The sequence below is a fragment of the Oreochromis aureus genome, linkage group 11 (assembly GCF_013358895.1).
Source record: "Oreochromis aureus strain Israel breed Guangdong linkage group 11, ZZ_aureus, whole genome shotgun sequence".
Taxonomy (NCBI): Eukaryota; Metazoa; Chordata; class Actinopteri; order Cichliformes; family Cichlidae; genus Oreochromis; species Oreochromis aureus.
The window spans coordinates 26,289,531-26,304,066 of record NC_052952.1 but is presented as its reverse complement, the minus strand read 5'-3'; the positions used below and the strand labels follow the sequence as shown (position 1 = coordinate 26,304,066).

At 39.7% G+C, this 14,536-nt stretch overlaps 1 protein-coding gene across 1 annotated transcript; it reads right to left on the bottom strand.

Annotated features, from left to right (window-relative positions):
* Positions 1–4,675: 4,675 nt before the first annotated feature.
* Positions 4,676–6,111, bottom strand: LOC116320978. The gene is made up of 3 exons (XM_031740726.2): positions 6,000–6,111; positions 5,828–5,886; positions 4,676–5,694 (listed from the first exon to the last, which is right to left on the bottom strand). The coding sequence occupies exons 1-3, from the start codon at positions 6,026–6,028 to the stop codon at positions 4,982–4,984; spliced, it is 801 nt and encodes a 266-aa protein (XP_031596586.1). The 5' UTR covers positions 6,029–6,111; the 3' UTR covers positions 4,676–4,981.
* Between the last annotated feature and the right edge of the window lie 8,425 nt (positions 6,112–14,536).

Genomic DNA, 14,536 nt, shown 5'->3' with positions numbered 1-14,536 from the left:
GAGGCTTTAAGAGGTGATTATGAAAAAGGACTGTTAACACCTAGCAGTTACAATATCGGTTAAATAAATGTTGAGTAATAAAGTATATAAAAAAAATCCAATATACATTTATCTCACTGCTTGATAGAACAGAAGTATAAAACAGTATAAAGACCAGGTGTCAATAAAGTGCGACACATTTAACTCTAAAACTGTATTTAGGTTATTGTCGGTTTAAATCCCCAGGCAGGGTCGACGATCATATGCAACAAGGCTCAATACAGAGAGGTTGGTTTTGTTCCAACCCAGGGCCCTTTGCTGTGGGTCCTCCCCACATGGCCAAAATGCCCACCAAAATATTTTAAACTATCACTTCAGATCTTGGGTCCTGAAATGAGCGATCTTCACCACAAAGTGATATAATTTAGTTTATTAAAAAAATAAAAAAATAAAAATTGCATTTGGTGGATTGGTGGCTGTGGGATGGTTTATATCAGGGGTGGGCAACCCCAGGCCTCGAGTGCTGGTGTCCTGCAGGTTTTAGATATCACCCTGGGTGAACACACCTGAATCAAATGATTAGTTCATTACCAGGCCTCTGGAGAACTTCAAGACATGTTGGGCGTTTCTCAATATGCGTGCTTTGCGTGCATTTGCGTGCTCGTGTACTCGTGATACGTCATCAGTCGGAGACCAAGTACTGTTCCAATTTGGCACGCATCAAGGCGAGAACGCGAAAAAGTCCCGGATGTGTTCTCGCTCCGCCCGTTTTATCGAGCATGCATCGGTGTGGACTTGGTACAGCTAAATATCCCAGAATGCATTTCGTCCAAAACTCAACAGCGGACTCCCGGCACATCGTTTTCAACCCCCCCCGCGGTCTTCTCACTACTCAGGTTAAAGAAACCCCAGCAGCTGTCTATAGTATTGAGTGTCCACTAAAATAGAAATAAAAGCGTTCTAACATCTCACCTGCTTGTTTTTATTAAGGTATGTACTAGAGATGGACCGATCCGATATTACGTATCGGTATCGGTCCGATACTGACCTAAATTACTGGATCGGATATCGGCGAGAAATAAAAAATGTAATCGATCCATTAAATATCAAAAAAACACCTCACAAAACTTGCGACACGGCGTAACTCGGCTCATAACCGTAGCACGTCGGAGCAGTGTGCTCACTTGATAGAGCGGCTGTGTGTATTTGTAGCCTCGCTACCAAACCAGCATTTCATCTCCGAGGAAGTTATCCCAGAGAGAAGTAAAGCAAGTGTGTAAGTTCATCTCTGAATGTTTGTAAAGCGTTCCCATGTTAAGCTTGACAACCGATATATGGAGCGACTGACTCTCTCTCTCCCTCACCTTCCTGCGGCTACTTCAATCGTGAAACTGCTTAACGATCAGCTGATCGGCTTTTCTGTCGCGAGTCCGTCTCTCTTCTTTGTTTTTGGTCCACTTTGCACCAGAAAGAGGAAACCAGCGGCTGAACAACAGCAGCACGTTTAAGCTTGATAAGCTGTTGTTAGAATTTATTTAATATTACTTTCTACACCAGGATCCTTTTCTACGTAGCTGACGGCTGGTAACTGTGCAGGGGCAGATCTAGCAAAGTTTAGCCAGGGGGGCCGATAGGGCATGAACAGGGAAAAGGGGGCACAAAGACATACTTTTCTTTCTTATTCTCATTTAAAATACGTAGCTTTTAATAAATAATTATCTGAATCTTACACCCAAAGTTTTAATCTGATTTAAAATGTATAGAAGTCCATTACTGTATATAGTAACTGTTAAGTCTAATATACACTAGTAAGCTATAGTACTTTTTTCTTTGAGAAGGTACCATCTGTGAATTCTGCAATTCTGTTGAAGAAAGATGTTGAATCTATTTAATTATTGTTGAAAAATAATTTATTTCTGTGCATTTTTTTTTCACCCTGCATCAAATTAAAGTTGATTACATCGATTAAGCATCATGAGGTGGAGGGTGGGCGTGGTTCCCTAATTTTTTTTTGCTGGGAGTTTGCAACCCTATTAGTTAGGTTGCTTAATATTTCTGCTAAGTACTCTTTAAAATACCAGAATAGGGAGGATTAAGTTTATTAGATTGATCAGTGTTCCTGAACTATGAAATATTTTGGGTGCAGTGTATTTTTTTACATACAGGTATAACAGAATAGCTTTAGTGTTGTTGTTTATTTAAACTTGAGTATGAACTTATACAAAATGCAGCAAGATATTAAAAAAACAGTTTTATTGATTAAAAAACACACTATATCGGATTCATATCGGTATCGGCAGATATCCAAATTTATGATATCGGTATCGGTATCGGACATAAAAAAGTGGTATCGTGCCATCTCTAGTATGTACACGTATGTACATGTACACTATTTTTATTAATAGAGGTTTCACTACTGAGGTTAAAACTGATATATAAGTCACTTAGATCACTTCTAAATGTTAATGTTTGGTTTATTTCAGTGTTGTATTTGTTCCTGAGTAAACCGGTTTGGCTGTGATTAAAGTTAAGCTTCATAACATTTTACTCACTGTTAAATTAAGAGGGGACGGCAGTAAAAACTCCGGACCTGTGACATCATCACATACGCAGGTGTTCCAATTGTACATATCGCGAGTCCGTACTCCCGTGCGTTCTCGGCGAGTACGTACTCACCGAGAACGCGAGTACGTACTCGCGTACTTGAGAATTGAGAAACGGCCGTTGAGAAGGTCATTTAGCCATTTGAATCAGCTGTGTTGGATCAAGGACACATCTAAAACCTGCAGGATACCGGCACTCGAGGCCTGGAGTTGCCCACCTCTGGTTTATATAGTGAAGGTGTGTTGCAAAGTTGCAGTATTATCCTCAATTTACGCAGCTATTAATTACAGACAGGTGATTTCATACACTGTATACCGTTATCCTGTTGAAAAGTTCTTGAGTTATTCATTTCATTTTGTAGGCACTGTTTAGGATGCTAAGGGAAAACGCAATGCCTCAGTGTTTGCACATTTTTCAGGCAAGCAGAAATGCTTTCTCTAACAGACATGATAAAGAGCCCAGCAAGCCTGGTCTAGCCTAGGTCGCAGACAAATCTTCGTACACAATAGTGGTCAAGTCAGTAAGGAGTGGAATGTACGAGTGTGTGAAATTAATAGTGCGAATAATTACACTGTGTATACAAAACAATGCGTGAAATATATTTTGATTTAATGGCCCTGCAGTAAGAGCCTATTTAGTTGCGTTTGAGACTATCAATGAGGTGCTGACTTAAATCTGCCTGAAGCCTCAACTCTTCACAGCACAGCAGCAAAATTTTTAGGTTTTAAAAAAAAAAAAAAAAAAAAAAAAAAAACCCAAACAACTGACATTTGTGACAGTGATTTACTGGAATATTTAAGAATGAAAAGTAATAGAATGTCACCAACTAAAGCCACTAAAAGTGCCTTAATTTGGCATGTTTAATTAAAACAAGAGCTTGTGTTAATCGTTACCAAAGTCAAGTGAAACTGTGTTGCATGAAAGAAGCTCTGATATCATTAGATTTGGAAAGCTAGATTTCTTTGTTAGCATCAGTGAGTTGGTGGTGATGGGTCCTTACTGCTGTCCACATGCTTAAACATAGTAAATCCCCCTGCCGCCTCCTTTCCCTCCTCAAAGCTGTAAAAAGGGTCATTAAGCCATTGATCAAGGTTAAGGAGGCAAATGATCACAGGACATTGTGGCACTTTTAATGTAGCTATCAGTGACTGAAGACAACTTTGTCCTTCCTTTCCTTGTCTTGCAAAATATATTTTCAAGGGGTCTTCACTTGTTGGCTGAATTTAGCCCAACAAACACATGTCAGGTTGCCAGGTGGGGTTCAAACTCACTGCAGCTACTGAATGAGCTTTTTTCCCAGCCAGCCGTGATCGATTTCCTTCCTGCTTATCACAAACAGCTGATTGGTTTATTTTTGTTCTGTCATCAGTTTCCTTCTTCAAATTCAAGATTAGTGCGCATAACCCACTCTCAGGTTTGAGTGATTTATGGGTCAGTGTACCATTTCACACAAACTTTCAGTAAACAAAGACAAAAGTCTGTAATGTGCCACTTTTACTCAATTACACAGTTTTAGACACTTCAGTTGCATTTCCTGATAATGCTCTGCATTAGTGAAAAAAAAAAAAAAATAATATAAATATATATATATATATATATATATATATATATATATATATATATATATATATATATATATATATATATATATATATATATATATATATATATATATATATATATATATATATATATATATATATATATATATATATATATATATATATATATATATATATATATATATATATATATATATATTTTTTTTTTTAAAATGAGTGATACCAAGGTCTGAATTATCTAATTGGAAACTCCAGACCAGTAGTGCAGCATGCCATCACTGAAATGCCAAGGCTATGTGAAAAAAAATTAGCATAGCCTCTACTAGTACTTGCAAACAACAGATTGTAAACAGATTATGGGATTTGTCAAAGGCTGACCCTCTATTAAGCAGCACCTGTGTACAACAATGTGAGCCAAAGGCTCTCTACCCATTAGAACCAACAGATGGCACTGTGGTAGCATCCAGGCCCCAGTGAGTCATTTATAATAAGGAGGTGGGAGAGTGTTAAAAAAAATGCAGAGAATCATAACCATTTCCAAATTTTATATTCAGTAGAGAGTGTGTAATATCACTCATTTTGGAGTTACAGGTGAAAAAACAATATAGGAGCTTGTACACAGATAAGTGTAGGAGGGACATCCCTCCCCTTTGTCTCCAGTGAAACTAAGATAGACTCACTTCTCACCCCCACCCTGCACAAAAAGCCTGCCTGTTAACTTTTAAAAAAAAAAAAAAAAAAAAAAAAAAAAGAAGAAGTCAAAGGAACACCATCTGACAAGACCGCAACGCTATATGCCAGGGCCTTTAATGTCAGACCCTTTCATTTGACTAAGTCTAACGGGATCTGATTTCATGTCTGTCAGACCACCAAGGGGTTGGGGTACCTTGAACAAACTGTTTGACATTGAGGCCGGGAAATCTGTATCTCCAACTACCAAACATAGGAGGACCCGAACTAGTAATTGCTGCTCCATGGCCTTCGTTAAGAAAGTGATTTGAACCAAGGACAGGCTCTTTTCCATGTACAGTTAGAGCTCTCTGGTAAGCACCATGACCCCAGCTTTGGGGCAGGGAGAGCGCATGGCGAAAAATGCCACGTCTATTTGGGACGGACTCATCAACAACAAGGTCATGTTCACTATAGACAACCGAGTGACCTTGAGGATCCCTATTCACAAGGTCAAACTGGCCAGGGGCATCAGCCAGTGTTGGTAGGGCAACACGCTTGACCCCTTTAAAACTGGAGCCGCGGTTACTGACCGACTGTTCTCTGGGAAAGCCGTGCACTGGCTTGGTTGCGTATTCACTTTGAACTGGTCTGTAAGTGCCGTGGGTCATTAGAAATCCGTCAGATGTTCCTAGGTTAGCTTGTCTATGCCTTACGTTATTAAAAGTTGGCCGATTTTGTTGAGGGGTGGCCATGTTTGGTACAGTCTCAAACCATTCATGATTGTAAGGGTGAGGGGGGATTCCATGGTGAGCTGGTCCAGAGAGATCCGGGGCTCCATGTACTCCAGGATAATCCAAACCCAAGGCAGCTGCACGGGCTACAGCAAAGACAAACAAAGACAAAACAAACCTGTTTGCCAATTCATTGTTGTGAAATGTCAAATATACCCACTAATTGGTAATTATATATATTTTTAAAAGTAGTAGCATCCATTGAAGTGCACTACATACCTCTTGCTGTTTTAGCACAATATGCACCACCAGCTGACACAGAGTGGAGCACAACAGTGCTAGAAAAAACACAAAACGCACACACACAAAAAAAAATCAGTAAGCCAAATAGCACAGCACTGAGCAGCTATAATTGTTTTTTTAACCACAGAAAACCTTAAGCTTTAAATACCTGAGAAAACCCACGAGAAGAACACTCATTCCTGCAGTTATTTCAGCATAAACTTCATGACAGCACAATTACTGGAACACTTGCCACTTGACTTCTTTTGTAGCCACTCGGACTGCCTAAAGCCTCACCCTGGCTTGATTTGCTAATTACAGACAGCTGGTTGTCATAGAGACCAAAACTCAGCCACTGAATCTAGTCAGCCACTGGCAAATTGCTTCATTATAGAAAATTAGTTAAAATGCTTGCTTGCAGCAGAACTCTACAAAACAAGACATTTGGATTTTTTTTACATTTAAGGAAAGAGAAACACATATTTTAAAAAAGGAGTGCGGGTCAAACTGACACCACAGCTTTTAAAAATTTGGGACAATTCTATTCACACACACAGCAGAAGAAGTTTGGATTGGAATAAAATTCATTGTTGTGTAAGTTTGACTGTTTTTGCAAGCCCAGTATGCTAATTATAGCATAACCTCGGAACTTAATATTATCTGAACAGTAGCTAATTAAAACTTCTAATTCACTGGACCTAAAAGAATGATAATTATATACAATGTCTGCAAGATCACTGTACCACCACTGATTAAGAATGATCTCATTAAACTTGACCTCGTTCATTAAAAGGTTCAGAAAACATCTACAGCTCATAGACGTTTACATACAACAGTAACAGTTCTTAATCTATTAATCTTGCTTTAAAATAAGCACAATTAAGAGTTTTATTTTAGAGAAGAAGGAGCAGAGGGTGGATTCTCGCTGCTTGATATGTCTGAGGTGGCAATGAAGCAGCTGAGAGCGGTGGAAGCATTTAATAATTCACCCAAATTATTTCTGTCAGGACTGACAAGCTAAACAGGGCCTTGATTTAATTCTGTAATTGCACGTTCACCTTTACCCTGAACCCATACTTTGGTAATTAATAGGACCGAGCTTTATTTGAAGTGTGGCACGGCAAGTAATGGAATTCAAATTGCAGGTGATGTGAAACCAAAGATGTGAATGCCCGCTTGGCCAAGGAGCTTGTGTTATTTCCTCCACCACGGTGTCACCCGGAGGAGAACGGTGCCAAAAAGTGGCACAAACCTTCAATCAACCTCCAGACCTAATCCTCTGCTCCTGCATTTGGAAGACCATCTGTCTAGTGTTAAGTATGAGCTAGACTGGTCTTGAACTTTGCTGTCTGACTTTTGGATTTCTGTAGCGCTCACAGACCACATACACACTGTGGTGTTGGTGTCTTATCCATCAGCAAAGTGACTGCATTGGCCTTGTGTTGGCTGACATTTTTGGGGACTTTAAATACTTATATGTAGAGGAAAAGGTTGGCTTGCCTGACTCACACCCTCCGGAGGCAGGTGACAGTATTCAAGGCTAGCAAAAGATGTTCAGCACTTTACCTCTCAACCTTAGGGTGATGCTGAGCCCTCTTGCTTGGCTTCCATCGCCTTTACTAGGCCTCATTTGTGAGAATCAGGAAGTCTGCAGTGCACCTCAATAACACAATGTTTCAGTAATGGTAGTGTCAACCAAATGGTGGCAATTCAACTCATGATGAAGCCACTCACTTTATTTATTTATTTATTCATTTATATTTGTTGGGGGGGGGGGAGTAATTTTCTGAACTCATGTAAATATGTATCAGAATCAATTAGGCCTAATAATATACAGTCCTTAGAGGATTCACATCAAAGCACATAAGCACACAATCCAATTAAGAGTGTTTACTGTTTAGATTGAAATGCTCACTGTTCCGCTCTTAAACCCAATCCGCATATCAGCAAACAGTATTTGCCAGAGTGTATATTCCAGTGGTCGTGAGTAGGCGTATACGTGTGTGTGTGTTGGCATGTACGAGTTGAGAGAGAGATAAAGAGTGAGAATATATGCAGCCTTGTAATCTTTAATATGGTTTTGAGCATTTGTTTGTTTATATCTCAAAGAATTCAACCTCGAATCTGATGTTGGAGACCACATGAGAACCGGTAGTCGGGAATTACATTTCATTATAATGTGTTAGCGTTACACTGAAAATTCTTGCAGATAAAAACAGCTGAAGGCAGTGTACACGCATTAATATCAAAGTATTTTTTGTTATTTCTAACAAAAAAGGTATAAATCCCTTTTAAATGGACATTTACATATGCATGTTGCAGGTGGGTAGCCAGCGGAGTAAGGAAGAAGCGGCACGCTATTTAAGCTTGAGGGTGTGAGAAAACACAGATGTACACATATTGTCTGAGAGAAATTATATACGTTTGAATGTCATAAAGGCTCGAGGTGAGAACTGCAGCCTAAAACAGTGTGATCGAGGCAGCTACTTCATGTTCCAGATGGATGCACTCGATCAACCTTTATGTAAATTTACATGAGCCTTTGTTAGAAACGTAAACTGGTATTTATAAACATAGTAACTGTTTTAATGAATTCATGGCTTCTCCTCCTTCCCGTACTCTTTTCTTGCTGCCTCCTCATTCGTTTTCTCACTACTGTGGACAACTGTGGATACTGAACTCTTTGAGCTCTAGGGCTCAGGCTGCCTCTGAAACACGAATAGCAATCAGCAGAGGGAGCGAGGGAAAGAAGAGGAGGGACACACACACGGATGCACACACACAGACCGACAGTTTCCTCAAAAAAGTAATGGTCAAAATATACACTGCTGAGTGAGGTAACCACAGAAATGGCAGAGTATACAAGAGGAAGCGAGCCATTAGTTTCTACATTACTAAATTAGCAAGCCCTCCAATCCATCTCCTGTTCATACAACATTCATTATAGAGACTTGCCTTCACCACGCACGCTGAGCCTGCGATTTGATTAATTTTGGCTTTTTCGGGGCCTGGCTTTTTTCATCTTTTAACTAACTGAACATCGACTGTTGCATGCAATCTGTGCCTCTCTTCAGGCTTTCTAAAATGAGAAAAATGCAACAAGATGATGCTGTAAGGCCTAAAGTAAAAATACTAATGACACCACTACCATGGCGCCTTTAAATTATACACCAATTACAAAAATGGGAGCACTCAGCAAATATTGCTTGTGATTTTCCAAACAAATTTGTGGCTGATTTCAGCATGCATATGATGGTTTGTATTGGGGATAGTCACCTGTCAGTCTTTATTTCACTGCTGTGGATTCTACTTTGCATAGTCTTGCCCTAAACTATCCCACTATGATGGGTGCAGTGTCAGGCAATACTTAGTTACAGTATTCCTGGTTCTAAACAGGCCAGCTAACGCTTGGTTTTCAGGTTAAAGAGAGTAAAACATTAAGGATGAATCCACGGTTCTCACTCTCCAAGCAAGCTAAACACATCCAAGATACAACATGAACATTCTGCTGTCCATGAACAGGACACGGACATAATTAATAACTCATTATTCGTGATGACTGCAATGCAGAAATACTTTTAATTCAGACAAATTGCTGAGATTTTACATTAACTAATAACGCTTCTGTTGCACAAAATCATGCATGAATGCTTAATGATCAATGCACTCTTGCCATGCCATGCCTTCCCGGTTTATAGTACATTTATTGGACCTTTAACTAAGCCCACTTGGTATGCCAGTTTACCTATATAAATATACATGTCTCGAGCCCTGAATAACTAACGCAGCCTATAAACTGTAGGGGAATCCAGGTCTATATAATGAAATTATTAAAACTGTTCTGTTTTCTTATTCTCGCTGTAACCACCATAAGCCATTTTGTCCATGTGTTTGTGGGAGATGACAGATGGTGACAAATATTTCTCTTGCTGAAAAATACCCACCAGTGATGAAGCACATATAAATGTACATACAGTTGGTCATAATGCTGTCACTGAATGCATCAGCAGCCAACTGAGGGTGCCAGAGATATACACTTACTTACTTACTTTCTGTGAAAATCCGGAGTTGAATGTGTTGTTTTGTTCTGCAGAAGCAGCTATGAACTCCTGAGAGGCAGCCAGCAGGAAAGAAGTTACTTGACCTGGTTCAGCTTCAAGCACTTCATAATTGTGACAGCATGTGAATCAGCTGAATGACTGTGGGTGTAAAGCCTGCTGTTAGCACCAGTGCTGCACACTGCACAACTGGATGTGTCCTGCAGTCATAGATGTTCTGCTGGTGCGGTTGGTGGTAAAGGCTTTTACAGTGGAGTTGCACTAAGTAGAACTGTGATGGTTGGAGAAGGAGGTGAGGAAGGGAAAAATAAGCCCAGAAAGGAAAGGGGACAACTGAAAAAGACAAAGAGCTCTTGGGCTGTGATAGCTGATCTACACGATTGCTTCCATGCCATGATCATGTTTATCTCTGAATTATTGAAAACCTGATAACCTGTTTCTATGACAAAGAAAGGCTTCAGAAAGTTTTGGGGGGGGTGGAGTAATTGTAAGTCAAGGTCAAGCCCTCCCTGTACTGTTAAATCTTATAACACTCACTTTCTGCTATTCATTCATACCCTCTGTCTTCTTAAGATGGCACCTCACCATCTCTGATACTGCAGGGAAAAATATTATTAATAACAAGCTTCACTGATTCACTTATTATACAAAATTAAATGTTTTCAGCAGAGCTTCTCTCTGTATGAATCAGGATCTGATTTAACATGTCTTTGGAGGATTTGCCTAACGCTGTTGCCATTGTTGCAAAATATTCAAATTCTCCACTTTCAGTCGCAGCGTCAGTGCCTGTTTTTCACAGAGCTGCTGTGTGGCAGGAAAAGACGCTGCGATGATGGCGGGTGGAGAAGGGTGGAGGGATTTTTCAGCCGTACTCCATATGTTGTGTCATTTGGGGGCTTGCTGGTGTCTGTGTATGCTTGGCAAGTCTTGGCTCCTTTTCTCTGTTCATGGTGTCTGTGCACCCGTCTCTGTCATCACCCACCTGCCCCTCTGCCTCTGGACCTGGCACAGCACAATGTCTCACCTCCTCGACAACATGAAAGTAAAATGAAATGAAAAGTAAACTCAATTGAACTTGCCCACAAAATTATAAATGCAGTACATCCACAATGTATATCAGCAGGATCACACTCAATTTGTCAGTATTTTAGTTACATCACCTCTGTGTCTGTGTACTTACTAGTATTGCACATGAATTTCTAGAGGGCTGTGTTGTCTCACATTGAAATCAACAAGTTTAGCAAATACAGGGAATGACCATCGCAGCATTTACAGTGTTTGTTATGCCAGCTGCTGCATTTTTCAAACATTTATAATTTGTGAAACCACTGACTGCATGTCAATGAAAATTACAAATGACTTCAAGAGACAACATGACATGAAACAAAAAATAATAATAAAAAAGCAAAAAAATATAAACGTGAAACAATTGCAAAAAATGCAATTGTAAAAAAATCAGGTAGCAAACCAAACTTGTTAATATATTTATTATAACGTATAAATTCATAAAGAGAACATTTGAAATGCTTACCATTTGTTCCACAAGAGAGTTTTATATAAACAAAGACATTTTCTCTATGCTATGAAAGGATTCCATACTCAACTTTTGACCATTTCGAGTGCAACATCTGCACTCACTCTGAATATATACATCCAAAACAGCAAGTGCAAGTATGTAAGTAAGTCCATAATTTGATAAACTAGTCATGCACTTAGGTAACGTTATGTTAGCACTGGTTAGTGAGGTCCCATCCCCTTACAAGGTAGACCTGCAGATTGATAAGAAGCACCCCCTAGATTCTGATACTGATGCTCCTCCACATAGACTGCTATGCTGTTGTGTGTTGTTTATATAATTTTGATTTTTAGTGTTTACTGAGGTCATCGGTGAAGGGAGCTGATAGACATTTTCAATTGACTTCTACTGACTAGTTTAACTTTTTAGACTTGAAAGCTGTGTCCATCTTTAACATACAGTCTATTGACAGTATGTTTATTGACTGTCCGAGAAGCTTACTTCTTTTAACACGCACTAGACAACCAACCCACCAGACAACACCTAAAATTATTTGGGTTATCAGTTCAGACATCTTCATTTCTTAACCATAGAGGGGTTTTTTTTACATAAAAAATAGAAATAACATTTTCCTTGTAATGCCTAGAAAGTGCACTATGTGACTAGTCTAATTTTATTGCAGCAGTTTTCTCACCATCCCCTATGGTGCATTAAGCAGATCTGTCTACCATCTGGAAGCCAACCCGCTAAACTTTTCATAGGAAGTTCCGTCCTCCACGCTGTAGGCTCCTGCACAGCAGTCAACAGCCATTTGGTTGTGCTGAATAACACAGATTTTGAGATTTTAATTGGCCAGCATCCTTGTGGTGAAGGGAGACAGTACTGCAAATACAGCGGAAATCTACTCCAAGAACAAGCACAGCTTCATGGGGGCAATGCCTTATCTGCTGTCAGGAAATGTCAGTGCTGCTGTAAGACCTTTACTAAAAGACACTCTAATGGACTCATGTTTTTAAAAACTTAACACAAAAATAGATGAAATCATCATCTGTTTCTTTCTTTCTGCTTCAGACTGACAGGTAAACCAAGACGTTGCAAAAATCTTATATGTTGTGCGATTGTATGGACATTATAAATCAATAGTCTGTCAGTGTAGGTTCTCAGTCATCCAGGTCATGATATATAAATGGCTTCTACATTTGACTTTTGCTGCCTCTGATTTCCAGCATAGCAGAGTTCAGCTTCACCCCCACCTTGGTATAATGTCTACTGGCATAAGAATGAGGAGCTCCCCTCCAGGCATGGCAGCACGTGCAAGGTCAACCACAATGTGTGTAACATGATCTGTTCATGGAGTCTGCCACTGAGGTCAACCAAACAAAGGAATATCTAATTCCCTCATGCTATAGAGATGCAAAGGCCTTATATATAAAAAATGTTGGATCTTCTGGATGTTGTTGAATGACAACAGCCAGTCATATTAAGTCAAATAAGAGGGGCTGGTCAAGTGAATGCACATTTTGATTTTGGTCATGTTTATTCTCATATTGTATTTTAGTGAGGACTTTAATTGACACATTTTTCATTACCATATGCAAAGTTGAAGTTACACCTTTGTCTGCCAAGCACAATTCATGCATAGTGCCACAGTTTGACACAAGCCAGATTATTTTGGATTTAATGTTGGTTTTGGATATTTGTCACTTGCTGTATCCTTAATTATCCTCCATTGTGTTGTTTTCCTTCAGATCTTTTAATGGCATTATATCCATCCATCCATCCATTTTCTTCGGTTTATTCAGGGCCGGGTTGCGGGGGCAGCAGCCCAAGCAGAGAAGCCCAGATCTCCCTCTCCTTAGCCACCTCCTCTAGCTTATCTGGGGAACACCAAGGTGTTCCCAGGCTAGCTGAGAGACATAGTTCTCCAGCCTGTCCTGGGTCTGACCCAGGGTCTCCTCCTGGTGAGACATGCCCAGAGCACCCAGGAAGCGCCCAGGAGACATCCTTGTCACACCCACCTCAAATGGCTCCCTTTGATGTAGAGGAGTCACGGGTCTACTCTGAGCCGCTCCCGGATGGCCAAAGTCCTCACCCTGTCGCTAAGGGAGAGGAAAGCTGGGAGGGAGGGAGAGGGCACCCATCGGAGAAAGGTCATCATATACTTGTGCATAATTTTATTATAATGCTGTTGCTTATCCTGCTCTAATAATGAGACAAAAGGCCAATCCCCAGTTAGGTGGCAGAACACTGGGAGCCAATCAGCAGCCAAGATTGCGCTACAGGTGGGACCAGGTAATTAAAGCCTGCACAAGAAAAAGACAGGTAAGGAAGCACGTGGTAGACACCAGAGCTGGAGTTATGCTGTTGTCCGCTATTGCTGCCTTGCTGCATTTAAAACATTCTCATCAAAAAAGAGCTAGTTGCTATGTATAACAATAAAAGATTAACTAATCTAAAATGAAAAATGTCTAAAATGAAGGAATAAAACAATAATAAAATAATAGATAATAATACAAACATTGCCTTATTTCAAGTTCACCAATCAAACTATTGGCAAAAATACTAAAACATCCTGAAACAACGACTCCTAATGCAAAACAATGGGTATTACAAATATAATGAGGCTGTTGTTGTGGTAAATGACAAAAATGACAAATAAGAAAGTCAGAAACTTGCCCAGTTGCCCTGCACTAGCTTGCATTTGTAGAAATAAACAAAAGAGAGAGAAAAAAGCATCAGACAAAGACAGGAGACCTTGATTGCTAAGTGAACACAGTATGATGCTGTAGAGTGGAGCCTAATCACAGCTGCCACTTTACAGTGACTGTATGATAAAGCATTTCAAATTACCCCCGAATACAAAAAAAATCAATCACCTTTCATCATTCAGCAGTACTGCAAACTGTACAACTCTATTCTGTTCAGCAAAAAAAGTAATAGGTAGTTATAACTGACTGAGAATGAAAAGTTATCCCTCCCTGCAGCCCATCAAAAGAATTTCTCCAGGTGGGATTTTAATGAGTCAATGATTTTCAAGCTCTACTTTTTGCTTTCCTATATTGCCTCAAATGTTGCCTTTTCAACAAATAATTGACTTATTTGAAACTGATCAATTGTTTTTACATTTTATTT

Bases quoted from the DNA above. Each gene is read 5' to 3' on its own strand.
- LOC116320978 (XM_031740726.2), bottom strand. From the start codon at position 6,028: ATGAGTGTTCTTCTCGTGGGTTTTCTCAG. The intron at 5,887-5,999 runs GTATTTAAAGCT...TGTTTTTTCTAG, and splicing joins CTTCTCGTGGGTTTTCTCAG to CACTGTTGTGCTCCACTCTG. The intron at 5,695-5,827 runs GTATGTAGTGCA...TCTTTGCTGTAG, and splicing joins TTGTGCTAAAACAGCAAGAG to CCCGTGCAGCTGCCTTGGGT.